We start from the raw sequence: 14,018 nt of genomic DNA, 5'->3' as shown, positions 1-14,018 counted from the left end.
GTACTTAATTTTTGAAGAGTGATTGAGATGGCCTTTTTATATTGGGGTTCGGACAAGGCAAATACGTCCACATCGTCAAATAGCTTGTTGTAGGTGTCCACAAGCCGACGCACAGGCGCGCGCTTTCCAGCGTTGGTTTTACAGAAATTGACAGCGAATAAATTATAAGCACGCACCCGACGTTGACCTGCGTACTTCAAAACATTTAGTGATAATTTACATACTAAGTCAGGACAATCGTATTTATTATTGATGAGTCCATGCAATACCATTGCTTCAAGCAACTTGCGTCTAGATTCAAGAGTAAGAAGATTGTATTTAGTTAATAGCTCAGCGTAAGGGAGTCTTGATCTATAGCATCTGTAGTGCATTGAACGGAGGAACTTCTTTTGGACCATTTCTATCTGGTTTTTGTATTTGTCGTAAAAGGGGTTCCATATACAACACGCATACTCTAACTGAGGCCTTATTAAAGACTTGTATAAAGATAAGTAAGTCGAGGGTTTTGAAAAGTCTTTTGTTGAACGCATCACAAACCCATATAGGCGGTATGCATTATTTACGATTTTATTTATGTGTTCGTCGAGGTGTAATTTGGAGTCGAGCTGAACACCGAGATCGCGTACGGAAGAAGTCTTTTTTAAATTTACATCGACGAGCATATACGAAAAATCAATCGGGGTTTTTTTTTTCGTAAACGTAATGGCGTGACATTTTGGTAGACTTAAATTTAATTTATTCAGTATGCAGTATTCTGTCAAACGCTTTAAATCCTCTTGAAGTAGATGACAGTCTGTTTCTTTGTTAATTTCTTGGAATATTTTTAAGTCATCAGCATATAATAAGAATTTACTATGTTTGAAACAACTATGAATATCGTTTATGTATATTATGAAAAGTAAGGGCCCTAATATGGAACCTTGTGGTACGCCAGACGTCACGGATACCCAATTTGACTTGAAACCATTTACTACGACACGTTGACTTCGACAAGTGATGTAAGATGCAAACCACCGCAAAAGATTTCCTCGGATCCCATTAAAGGCAATCTTTTGAAGCAGGAGTTCGTGATCTACCTTGTCAAAAGCTTTACAAAAGTCCGTATAAACAGCATCAACTTGTTCACCCTTGTCCAGGCTGTCAAAAAGGGCGTTAGTGAAATGTAACAAATTTGTGACGGTAGATTTCCGTTTAACGAATCCATGTTGTTCGGGTATGATAATGTTATGAAGTAATGGGTACAAAGCATTGTGCACTAATCTTTCAAAAACCTTCGATAAAATACAGAGCAAGGATATGGGTCGATAGTTAGCAACATCATTCTTTGGACCACTTTTATAAACGGGTACTACATTTGCTTGTTTCCAGATATGAGGTACGATCGACTCCTTAAGACATTTATTGTAGATGAGACCTATGGACCTATGAGACCTATAATAGCGTGATCTAATATTCCAAAAAATAAGGCAGAGCCATCTATTGGAGTACATACGAACTTTATGTAAATGGGTTGTTTATGCGTTTACAAATTACCTTTATCGATTGTGTATTAAGTGTGTCATCAGTCATCGTAGTGGTGATTTTTGTCTTTGATTGACGTTGATCAAAATAATTTAAAGAATAAGATAAAGCTAGGTTCATAGTTATGACAGATAGGTGTAAGTCCACTATATAGTATAGCAGTAGATAATACTACCTATAACTCTATAGTTGTATCTATGTTTGTAAGCAAGTAAAGTAAGCAATAAATAAAAGTAAGCAAGCAATGTAAAGTAATAACAATTTAAAAATTTAATACATACATAATTTAAGACATGAGTTTTATACCAGAGAATTGAATACACACACAGGTACCTACACTGATAGGAGTACTCTAGTAGTAGTAGTAGATATACATTTAATTATAATGTTATTGCAGAATAACCTCATTAAAATAGATTCAATGATGTTTAAAGTAATATTAGTACTCAAGTAATCTTGCCAGTCAGAAGAAAAACTTAATGAAATAAGAGTAGTTCATAAATGTTAAGTACTGAAATTTAAAACTCGACAAGCAAACATCGCCCTTCCCATTGAATATTTATGAAGAGGGAGGGATTATGACTCTCTATTAATAATGATCTTAATTGATGTTGATCATTAAGGCTATGAATTTATATAAGCCGTGTGGAAATTGTTTCAGGATTAATTGCTTAACAAAAAAGTCTAATTTGTATTGTTTTCTATTTTCAGTCTTCAGTGAAGATGAACCAGATCATAATAGTGATTTGGAAATTTCGGTATGTATCCTAACAGAAATAAAATATAATTAGGCAAAATTAGTGAAAGAAGAGCTAAGGTTATTACGATTAAATTTAGGGGAAAATGTTTCAGACGACGGAGACAGTGGAGGCCATTGTCGGGCAGCTTATGGAGAAGCAACGCGCTGCGAGAGCTGCAGCGTTAGCGAGGCAACTCGAGTGTGGATGCCCTGACTCCACCTGCCAAGATTCCAGGACTTGTGCTCACCCGCTACGACGTATACAAACCGCTAAACCACCTCCTTCGGATCACCATGTATCGTCTACTACAGGACCGTCACCAAGACCCATGGCGCAACCTCCGCGACAGTACACAAGAGATCACCGGCAGACCACACAATCATCACCTCTTCTTCTTTCTCTAGGACAAATACAAGGAGGTGGAGGTTTGCTTATTCTGAACGGTACCAGTAATGGTACACAACAACATTCTTCTTTAGTATCACCACTGTCAGTGACGTCGTTTGTCTGCGAAGAGCCAAGAGATAGGTACCGACAGCAATACAAACCGACGTTTGTTTTAAAAAGAGAGATTCCAGACAGCCAGCAAACCACACATATAAATAACACGGAGCCAACGTTCAAAATAGAGAGTCGGGTCGAAGAGAAAGTTGAAATAGAAAACAATTTCGATAGGAAAATAAAAATAGAGCCAAGGAGTCGGACTCACGTAGTAGCCAGTGCGCCGACAACTCCATCCCGGTATCCAGACTTAGTGGAACGTTTAGAAAGTAAAATTCATACAGATCATTGTGATGATACCTTAGTTTTATTAGGAACTGATGGCCACTTAGAAACTTCTAGTGGATTCTTTGACGAAACTCTGGAACTATCTCATGAGGATATTCAGAAAACCTTGTCGGCTAATATGCCGACGTGTGAACTAGACCGGAGTGCAGTGCGGTCGACCGAGACAGCGAATGTGATGGTTTCGGGAATAGACACAATGGACTTTATAGAGAGTTGTGAAGCAGTGGCATCGCCCACTCATGTAGTGGATGATAATGTGTTTGTTAATTTGGACGCTTTCGATATGCTGGGTGATTTTCCCGAACTGGAAGTGTTAGATCCTAGTACTATATCAACGAATCCAATTGTGAGTATAAATCATCGCCATTGTCATCATCATTAACAGCCGATGGACGTCCACTGCTGGACATAGGCCTCTTATAAAGACTTTCAACATCACACCGCCTAGTGGACCTTTCACAGCGCTTTCTGGTGCGGGGTCGCCATTCCAGCACCTTGCGACTCCAACGTCCATTGGCTACTTCTAACTTAGTGGACTGACCATTGCCACTTCAGCTTCGCAACTTCAGTAATTTTTATTTCTCTTCTTCTGCGGATCTCATCATTTCATCAGAGAAACGCAGAGAAATTCCAAGCATAGCTCGCTCCATCTTCAGCTGAGTGGTTTTAAGCCTTCTCATGAGGCCCAAATATTAAGTATATATAACTAAATGAAATTATTAAAGCCTGGGTAAATTAACAAACAATTTTTTTTATTTGTTAAAAATATTACTGAATAGATAGATTTCAGTCTTGCTCTGCGTTATTGCAAAACAGTCGACGTGGCAGTCTATGAATTTCGCACAAAATATGTTTTGATATCTAGGTAGTAATTAAATATTGTTGAGGCATTTTCCCAACGATGCTCCGAAGTCGTCGATTTTTGTGGCGTGAAAACTATGGATTCTCTACTTGTAGATACTTTTAATATTAACAAAAAAAATTCTAAAATGCCGGCGTTTTTAAATGCAATAATAAATCTTGTTACAAAAGTTGTCATGTTACAGCTACTATGTGGTAATTTGCCTCTTACTGAAGAGGGAAATGAGAAAATGCAAACAGATAGTCCAGGTGAAGGGACTCTGAGTATTACGGACTATTCCCCGGAGTGGGCGTATCCTGAAGGCGGTGTGAAGGTGCTAGTGGCTGGACCCTGGACGGATACGTCTGATCAGTACACGATCCTCTTTGACAACTTTCCAGTGCCATCGATACTGGTTCAGAATGGTCTTCTTAGGTGCTACTGTCCAGGTTTGTATGTTTTGAATATTTGTATAGGTAATTAACGGCTTACAATTAGATCCATGATTTGTAATTATGCAAGTTAGATATGGACCTTTACCTACCTATTTTTTTATAAAACCAGTGCGTTTGATTTACAGTAATAAGTCAAAAAAATCAGGTGATGTATTAAAAAAAGTAATCAATAAAAATATTATAAAATGATCTTAATTTCCACCTATACTATTTATTTTTTGTAGAAGAAATTATTGGCCACATTCCATTTTTTATCAGTAAAAGCTCAGTCTGTCATATTAACGTATCCAGCCGCGTACAGATACGCTACTTTTACGTACTTCATCAGTAAAAAAAAATTGATAATTTTAATTTTTTTTTATTTCAGCTCACGAAGCAGGTCTCGCGGCGTTACAAGTAGCTAGAGGGGGTCGAGTAGTATCCGACACAGTAGTGTTTGAATACAAAGCCGGTCCCGTGCTGGCCCCATCGTCGCCCGCTTCCGCTCCGCTGCCGTCGCTGGATTTTAGAAGATTCTCGCTTTTGCAGCGCTTGCAGCGGCTGCATGGTCGACTGCAGTTAAAGATTGAACCGCTAGACGATAGTAACCAGGTAATAATTTTTTTTTAAATTATTACCACATAGCATTTACAAACGAAAAGGAGATCTAAACCCACGTCTTACTAGACACTGGCATAAGTTAGTTATTTCTGCACATCGTCTCCAAAGAGTAAAAAAATCTTTTGTAGGTTTGGGTGTACTCTTCTATAATAAGATCCCCAAGACTGTGATGGACCTGCCAATGCATAGCTTTAAGTAATGTGTTAAAAAACATTTACTTAGTCGAGGGTACTACTACATTGATGAGTTCCTTAATATATAAAGATGCTTGGAGGCCGTTGGATCAGCTTCCACCTTCACACAGGAAGTAAAACTATAAGAAATGTAAACAGTAATTGTTATCAATTGTAAATTATAATACTGTATGACTTTTTCAAAAGAGCAACTGTTGAGTTTCTTGCCGGTATCTTCTCAGCAGGACCTGCCTTCCGAACCGGTGGTAGAATCTTTACAAATAGTCAACTGACGTGTCAAAAGTGCTTGTAAACTGAGCCTACTTGAAATAAATGATTTTTTGATTTTGATTTAGCAGACTGTATAAATTATAATATTTTTTCCCATAAATCGAGGAAGATAAAGTGTTTAGTAAATAAAAATTTCAAATTAATGTTTAGATTTTTCTGATCACACTAGTATATAAATGCGATGTGTGTGTATGTTTGTTTCTCCTTTGTGCAGCGACTACTGAAGCGATTTAGTTGAAATTTGGAATGAAATAGATTTTTCTCTGGATTAACACATATGCAACCTTTTATCCCGGAAAAATCCATGGTTCCTGCGGAATTTGTGAAAAACGCGGACGAAATTGCGGGCGTCCGCTAGTCTAAAATAAAATTTTAATTTGTTTTAAAATTTTACTTAATAAATTTTACTAAACTTAATTGCAATCTATATTTACAATCTAAAAGCGAAAGTTTATGAAATATCGAAAATCGCTTTTCGTACAACGATGAAATTTGGCAGGAAAACCTTCGTTACATAGTAGACGTCCACTAAGAATGGATTTTGCGAGAGGGCCAGATTAAAATGGTTTAAGGGTGGACGAAGTCGCGCGCGTCCCCTAGTACGGTAATAATCTGGTAGAACAAAGTTATTTTTTAAATATAAAAAATAGCATTGTAATAGATTTTTGAAATAACAGTGAAGAAATGTTATTCGATATGATACTACATCGATATCTAATGATTTTTTCAGATTGAAGACGTTCAACTTTACTCAAACCCAAAATTTGAAGATCGCCTGGTGACTTTCTGCCATTCCCTGAGTTCACGGTCGTTTGGCAATTCCGAAGGCTTCACCACAGAACCTGGCGAGGACAGCTCGACCATCCTACATTTGGCAGCAGCTCTGGGATATACAAAGCTGACAACTGTATTATTGAGGTGGAGGCAAGACGACAATAGCTTAGCATTGGAAAAAGAAGTCAATTTGGGTGCAAGGGACAGCGATAACTGTACTCCTTTGGTAAGTTGTATCATTATTTTAAACTTTTATAATTTCAGTATATTTTTTTTATTTGTGACTCGAAGTTATAATTAAACGATTGTGCTTTGTAAACACTCATAAAACTAAAATGACTAAAAAGTTAAGTTTTCACGAAGACCTAATACCTCATCATGTTTGAATTACGTTACGAATACCAGAGAATTCACATTTGAGGCAAGGTTTTTCCCGAAGAATCTGGACAACCGGCATATTACAATATCCAAGCAAAGGCTTGTTCTGCAGTAGTATTTTTTACTTACGTGCATCGTTATATGGTAACTCAGCTGTCAGAGGTAGTCTGCGCCGGCAGCTTTACCTTATAGCAATATCGGTTGTGGTGGAGTTCGTGGTCCGTGTTTAACTTGCGGTTTTTATACACTCCGACACGATTATTTCATTTCATTTCATCCTTCCATAGCACTGTCCCTTTTCTGGTCGTGAAATAAAACTCACCTGAGTTTACTGGGTTTATATAAAACTAGCAGAACCTTGCGGTTTCATCCGTGTAGTTTCCATTCTCGTGGGAATTGGTGGACGAATTTTTCAAATCAGTTCAGTATTTTTCGAGTTAATTCGTTACATGCAAAAATATTAACCTTTCTTGTTAATAATATTAGTGTAGATGTGCTAACGTTTCAATCCATTTGCTATTCCAGATGGTGGCGAGTGCGGAGGGGCACGTGGAGACGGCGGTAGTGTTAGCGCGGTGGAGCGCCGGCACGCGGCGGGAAGCGGGCGCGCGTGCGGCAGCCGCTGCGGCGCGCCGCGCGGGTCACTCGCGGCTCGCGGCGCTGCTCGACCGCATCCACCCGCCTACTGGAGACGCGGTGTTTCGGAGACCTCATAGGTAAAGATCTCAAATAGTGTTTATTATCATCTTCAGCCGATTTTAACGAACCAATACAGGAGAATTTAACGAAACAATTCCTATAGCAGAGGGGATAATATGGAGTTTACTCATCACGCTGCTGCACTTGTGCGTTTTGGCGGGTTCAGGGATAATAACATTAATTACGACTACTTGTATAATCGACCATTCGACGCGGTATATCGATTGTTTTAAACTTAGTTTTGCGATGTGCCGATAGATGGCAGTGTAAGTGTAGTCTGTAACTTTGTATCGCGATATCGAGTGGTTTTTTTTACAATAAATAAGATTCTCATTATAGCGGCCTAGTGCCTTGGTTGTTTTATTTCTCTTCGGTGCGGAATGCGGATCCCGACACTACTATCTGATGTTAATGATAATCGGGACTGAAGTGACGGGTGAACTCCACCAACTTCCCCACAAAGAATTTGAACTGACAATTTTTTAGAAGAAAGAAAAACTCAGTACTACTACTTTTCTCATAAAGCCCAACCCCAGCGAACCCAGAACTTCGTGATCCGAAACCTCATATACTAACCGCTGGACTAACGACTCAGTTTAAATACTTACTTTACTTAATTCAAATTACTTAAAATTTATATTTAGTAAACTTATTTGGATACATACTTAAACTTAACTGAACGTTTATCGTGGTCATGTATAATAATTGTAAAACATTGTATTCGTTACATATAAACAAAAACATTGTATTATCATTTCAGTTTATCCCAAAAGAGTCGGTCAGGCAGCTTGGAGAGCAATCTAGTAAAGCGGCCATCTATAGACAGTGGAATCAATATGGCAGATGCGTTTAGATCTAGCTCCACCATTGACAAGTCCGAAACTTCGTCTGCTAGGTAAATATTAGCGTAAGGTACTAATTAGGTAGGTTTATTAATTAACAGGATTACTTTACAACACTTTTTATCATCATAAAAAGGATAATAGCGTAACTCGTTATAAACCTATGAAGATAGATATCATATGCTGTTGCAAACTTTTCTTTTGAATTTTTAAAGAGGAACAATAATTCTGTCATACATAGTAAGTTTACCTGTTTACGCACCGTACGCAACGGAAGATCTCAAAAGGATTTTATTTCTCGTTTTCGCAACATTTCTCATTTATGTTCCACTCCTAATTGGTCATAGTGATGTTACTCGTAATGGACCATTCAACACAAAAAAAAAATGAAAATTCTATGAGAACCAGTTCTTGAGATTAGTGCGTCCAACCAAACGAACAAACTATTTAGCTTTATAACATTAGTATTGATGTATTTTACGTAGTTTCATTGACCTCATGATCCTGTCGGTAATTTGTCATTAATATTTTTTTACGTATTTGGTTATATAAGAATTGATTTGCAGATGGGAAAGAAGCATGTCTTTACCCCTCGATTCTGATACATCAGAGGACAGTCTTGGCGAACCTAAAATCGGACGTCGTATGGACCTCGCTCTCTGTAAGTTTAAACCAATATTCTATTTACTTTTCTAGAAAGTTCAGTTTTCATTTGCAAACAATTATTTATTTTCATCGGCACGGCGCCTAACTTTGGAAGATCGAAAGTTTTAATTACCGATTTTTAGTTACGTTTAGCGTTCTAATCTTGAGGTTTTTTGACATTGTCAGCGGTTTTTAGATTTTAACAAAAATCATTTTATTTTTATTAATTTTTTTTTAATTTTATTTACGTCAGTGTTGATAAACATGTTGGAAAACTCCAACATATTCTCACTTTTAAATCTTTTATATTAAAAATAAATCATACTTTGTTCAATATTTGATGTAACAAAACAAAATGTTAATTAGTTTTATTTTAATGCTATGTTTCCACGATACATCATGATATGGTAAAACTTTTTATACTTAAAAGTGATCGGATTTAAATCCAAATTGCTATTATTATGTCATTAAATATATTAAATGTAATAAAACTACAAAAGAAAATATAATATCAAATATAAATTTTAATAATGTATCTTTTTAATTTGCTTCACTTGCGGAGCACTGCCGTGCCCTCAGATTTGTGTGACAGAAAATAGTATAATTTTTTTTGAAAATGATACCGAAAAAAATATTTTTATATTTTTTTTGGATATTCTCTATGAATTTCAATTAATTGTAATACCGCATTATACCGATGTCGTAGAAAATATGCTCCGATAGATTTTATTATTTTATCAAATTACTTTAATATTAGTTTCGTAAATGCTGTAGAAGTAAGTGACCTGACAAATAAAGATGTTGCTACAGCAGATCGTAATTTTTATATGGGGGGTGTAATAAGAGTAGACAAAACCGCTGGCGAGGTTATCGATCCCAATCGGGCACAGCGCGCGACTGACTGTTGTCCGTCCAGGCGAGACGGCGGCGCGGCGCGCGACCAGCCCGCTGATAGACGTGGAGGCCCTTTCTGAGCCGCCGTCACCCGCGCCCGACCCGCCCGCTGCAGGTCAGTTCGCTGCACACGCGAAACGGTATAGACGACTAGCGACTTGTTGTACAGCGCTCCACGAGGAACGAGAAACTAGAGACGACGGTAGACAAAATTATAATTGCAACAAAAGTAATCGTATTGTTGATAAAAGAACAAATATATCAAAAGATAAAGGTAATGGTGATTTTAACACCATTTAACTTGAAAATAAAGCTATTATTGCAACGTTTGATAAGAACAAGTTGTGCCTTTACGATACTTATTAATTTTATCAAATTAGATAATTTAAGATAACTGATTGTTATAAATATATTTTACAAACATGACGAATTATAATTGGTTTAACAGAAGAATTTGTGAATAACAATCAACGCCTTTTATCTAATAAATTACGAAGAAACAGCACAACAAAAATTGGCAATAACTTCAGTGGTGTTCAAACAACATCAACAATGTTCGTTTCTTCATTGGCTGGCAAACATTTAAAGAAATCTACAACGACGAGTGTTCTATTGTTCTATACCATTTCAAGTCGCAGCCACCCCTCCGCTCGACTTGTTATTGATGTTGTAAATGTCGTAGTTGCATGGCCTCTCAGGCCTTCTCCTTCGTCGTCAGTCTTTTCTCTGTCGCCAGCGTAGCTCTATGTCATCGCTATCGGTAGACCACTTGTAGATTCTTCTGTATCTGTATCCTATCGAGCGGAGATGCCCCGGTGTTGTCTGTAGTTACCTATTAACCAGAGCCGATTTACAAAAAATTGCACTAACTATGAAACATAAATTCACATAACCTATGACTATTGTATACATCTATTCTATTATTGTCATAAGTAATCATAATAAGTTTTCATGCAAGTATGCTGGTATTTTTGTAAATCGGATCTAATGTTCGATGTTGTTCATCGGTGTCGCTTTAAATGGTTCGAATTGGTCTGTCCACTATCACTGTACTTCTAAACACAACAGTTCCAATTGTTTAATAACGTCAAATTATTTTAACGACTTTGTTACACTGAACAAATATCAATTCTTAAGTGATGATAACACATCACTAAAAACAAATAAAAACACTGCATGATGGCTAAACCGCTTGCATGAATCGATACTTATGTAACGGCTTTTTATGTGTAGTTAAAAACCATTTTGCACTGAAAACATTTACAACAGGTAAGTATGCTTAGACACGGTTTTTGTAATATGGCACCAATTTTTTAATCTTACAATAAATGGTGAGTTGTTGTTAATACCATTAAATGTCTCGATGTGTGTGATGTTATAGATGATAATTATTTTCCTGTTAATGTACAAATGTATTGAAAATAAGTAATTGAGTCCCAAAGTTATCCTGTATGGTGCAAACAATACGCTATTCGTGATGAAAGTTGAAACAAGTTGATCAAAATTTGAAACCTACTATTTATGCAATTTCTAAATAATGTCGTTTCAACTTTTATAGCGATAGCTGTATTGTTTAATATTGCGTAGCCGAGATTCCACTATACCAAAATATTTCAGGGGAGCAGGATGACCGGGTATTCACGCTGGCAGAGCAAATAATAGCTGCTATGCCAGAAAGAATAAAGGTAATCTTCAAAAATATTACTAAACAAATTCTAATTTGTTTTATCCTATGTTGTTTCTTATTCGTATTCAATACATGATTGATATTTCTATGCATCACAATATAGTCATCAGCTCGTTGATCACGCTCTTTGGTCACCAGTTGCGTGAAAAAAATAGCTCTAATTTTTTTTTTTAACGAAAATATTTTTTCTTTTCCTTTAATAAACGATTTTTAAGTTCGTTTTTCCTTTTTTTAATAACAGTACATAATGAGATAACTTTTCATATACCTACATCACTTTACGATTATAGTCAATTACAACGATTTTATACTAAGGATGCATTAGCAACGCAGTCGAACAATCATCATAAATGACATGATACTTCATCATCGAAACAGGACAATGTTTTTATTATATACGTTAAAATATATTTAACATGGTAGATGCTTACCTTTCTTCTTTACCTATATTTTTGGTTCATTAATATTGTTCTGTTGTAGAACGAAAGCTCATCGCTTCTAAACGGCTGCGACTTGGACACCGGCACCAGTGGTAGTGAAGACGCGTTGATGGTTCCTCTTCTTGATGACACCACCACTTTTAGTAGCGAGTTCAGCTTCGAATTCTGTGACAACACTTACAGGTACAGAAACTACTATTCATACATAATAATCTTTAGTATATTCAAAATTAAACAAGAAAGTTTCCATGTGTGCCATGACACATGCAGCCGACGTGGTTTCTTTTCTGGGTGTGGTATGACATACCATTATAATAAGTTCTTGGGCTTCGACTGGGTTTCAGTCTCCTTATTCCTAAGTACCCCAGGCAGCGGAAACCCTTACTAGGCTAGCACTGGAATGTCTTGCACTGTTATAGAATTAAAGCTTTTTTTTTCATATTTCTGCGGTTACAATAATTCTCAATTCTGCTATGGATACTTTGCTATGTAAAACTACAGACGATAATTTAATTTACAACAATACATTAATTTTAAAGTTTATTAATGATAGGAATGGTCATAAGATATTAAAAATAGTTTGTTAAGTTAGTCTTGCATTAGTTAGTCACTCCAGTTGTCAGTTTCTTTAATTTGCACTATTTAGAAATATTTTGAGCTTAGTTCATTTTATTTACCAGATATTGCGGTGGATCCACTCCGTGCTCATCAGGATCAGTGTCACCGGGATCAGCGCTGTCCCCGCCCCCGGCGTCGCCGCGGAATGCCTTGCCAACATCATCTGCGACTTTGCAAGAATTCTTGAATACGACTACACATTTCTCAAGTCTCACACTTAATGGTCAGCATTCACTTTAACTCATATTATCAGTCTTTCTTCTTTTTTCATCTATGTGGGGTTAAAAGAGGAAATGTTGCTAAACTTTATTGATGTATTTTAAATTGTTTTCATTTTCTATTTTACCCCCTTTCTTGATAACAATTCAGGTCCCATCTGCAACTGCAGTTTTATCTAAATTTAAGGGCCTTTGCAATCTTATGTGGTGGCTATCTGGAAGAGGTATCTACAAGTATACATTTTCCCATACTTATGACTGATTTCTACGCGACTAACACGATTTACAGTGACACCTTCTTGCTGATAACTAGAAACGTGCACTCGTAGTCTATCAACAAACCTAATTTGAACCAATTCTAAAAATTTAAAAATTACCCTAAATATAACCAATTTGGTGATCAAACCTACCCTGGGTTTGATTATAACGCTAGGAATTATTACATGCGCCAGAGAATCACATTGTGGTGTAATTGTTAAATTCATTAATTTCGTGTGAAATCCTTACTTTTAACTACATTAGGGATTTAAACGTACACATGTACATACAAGAGTAGCACACTGATGATTTTGACTACTTAGATTTTGGTTTTAACATTTTCAAGTGATAAAGGGACCATATAATACAACAGTGTTATGTTGGCAATCTAATGTTTGGCAATGAGTTAAGAAACGTTTTTCTTTCTTTCTTCTATACCTCGTATATAAAATACTTACACAAGTCTTCGTACTTTTAGATCGGGAGCAGCGTGAGTTATACTCAGCGGCTATCACCATCCAGAAAGCGTACCGACAGTACCGCGGCCGGCAGTTACAACGCCGTGCCGCCGCCGCCGCCATCACTATACAAAACTGCTATCGGCGATACAAACAGGTAAAAAATCCTACATATCTTTAAGAGTTCCTCAATCGCAGTGGTGTTAATATTAATTATTTAATAAAAGGGTATTTGAGGACTTGAGCTCAGTTGTTTGTTAGGCAGCGTGGACACCGTCACGCTGCGAGGCAGTTCCTATGGTAATTGGTCTGAGCCAATTGATCAATTTGTCTCCACGAGATATATCGTGGCGCGCATGTTAGGCCTACTGAATAGAGCTCTAAGTAATGACGAAATTCCTCTGCTATTTTGTAGATCTATTAGATAAAGCTCTAACACCAGTAGTACGAGTAGCAGGACGCTGGTTCAATGCTTATTCTTTGTTGCAGTTCGCGTATTTGAAGCAAATGCACGCGGCGGCGACGGTGATCCAGCGAGGGTACCGCATGCTGAGAGAGCGTCGGCTCGCCACCACGCCTATCAAGTTAGTTTCTGTATAAAAAAAAAACAAAATTCATTTATTTCAAGTAGGCTCAGTTTACAAGCACTTTTGATAAGATTCTAGATTTGACGATGCAGTCTAAGAAGCAGCAGGCT

The 14,018-nt window shown here is 37.0% G+C and overlaps 1 protein-coding gene across 1 annotated transcript in view; it reads left to right on the top strand.

Moving 5' to 3' along the window:
• LOC112045052 (calmodulin-binding transcription activator 2) overlaps positions 1 to 14,018 on the top strand; it is a 202,428-nt gene that overhangs the window by 171,325 nt on the left and 17,085 nt on the right. The window contains exons 7-19 of the mRNA XM_052885311.1: positions 2,233 to 2,279; positions 2,359 to 3,396; positions 4,097 to 4,340; positions 4,714 to 4,937; positions 6,141 to 6,410; positions 7,088 to 7,278; positions 8,022 to 8,156; positions 8,670 to 8,764; positions 11,260 to 11,327; positions 11,810 to 11,952; positions 12,450 to 12,610; positions 13,342 to 13,478; positions 13,811 to 13,905. Of these exons, the coding sequence (XP_052741271.1) occupies positions 2,233 to 2,279; positions 2,359 to 3,396; positions 4,097 to 4,340; positions 4,714 to 4,937; positions 6,141 to 6,410; positions 7,088 to 7,278; positions 8,022 to 8,156; positions 8,670 to 8,764; positions 11,260 to 11,327; positions 11,810 to 11,952; positions 12,450 to 12,610; positions 13,342 to 13,478; positions 13,811 to 13,905 (2,848 nt within the window). The remainder of the gene's footprint in view (positions 1 to 2,232; positions 2,280 to 2,358; positions 3,397 to 4,096; positions 4,341 to 4,713; positions 4,938 to 6,140; positions 6,411 to 7,087; positions 7,279 to 8,021; positions 8,157 to 8,669; positions 8,765 to 11,259; positions 11,328 to 11,809; positions 11,953 to 12,449; positions 12,611 to 13,341; positions 13,479 to 13,810; positions 13,906 to 14,018) is intronic.

This window comes from Bicyclus anynana, chromosome 14, assembly GCF_947172395.1.
Source record: "Bicyclus anynana chromosome 14, ilBicAnyn1.1, whole genome shotgun sequence".
Taxonomy (NCBI): Eukaryota; Metazoa; Arthropoda; class Insecta; order Lepidoptera; family Nymphalidae; genus Bicyclus; species Bicyclus anynana.
The sequence above is the reverse complement of the archived record's forward strand: the minus strand, read 5'-3'. Positions and strand labels throughout refer to the sequence as shown.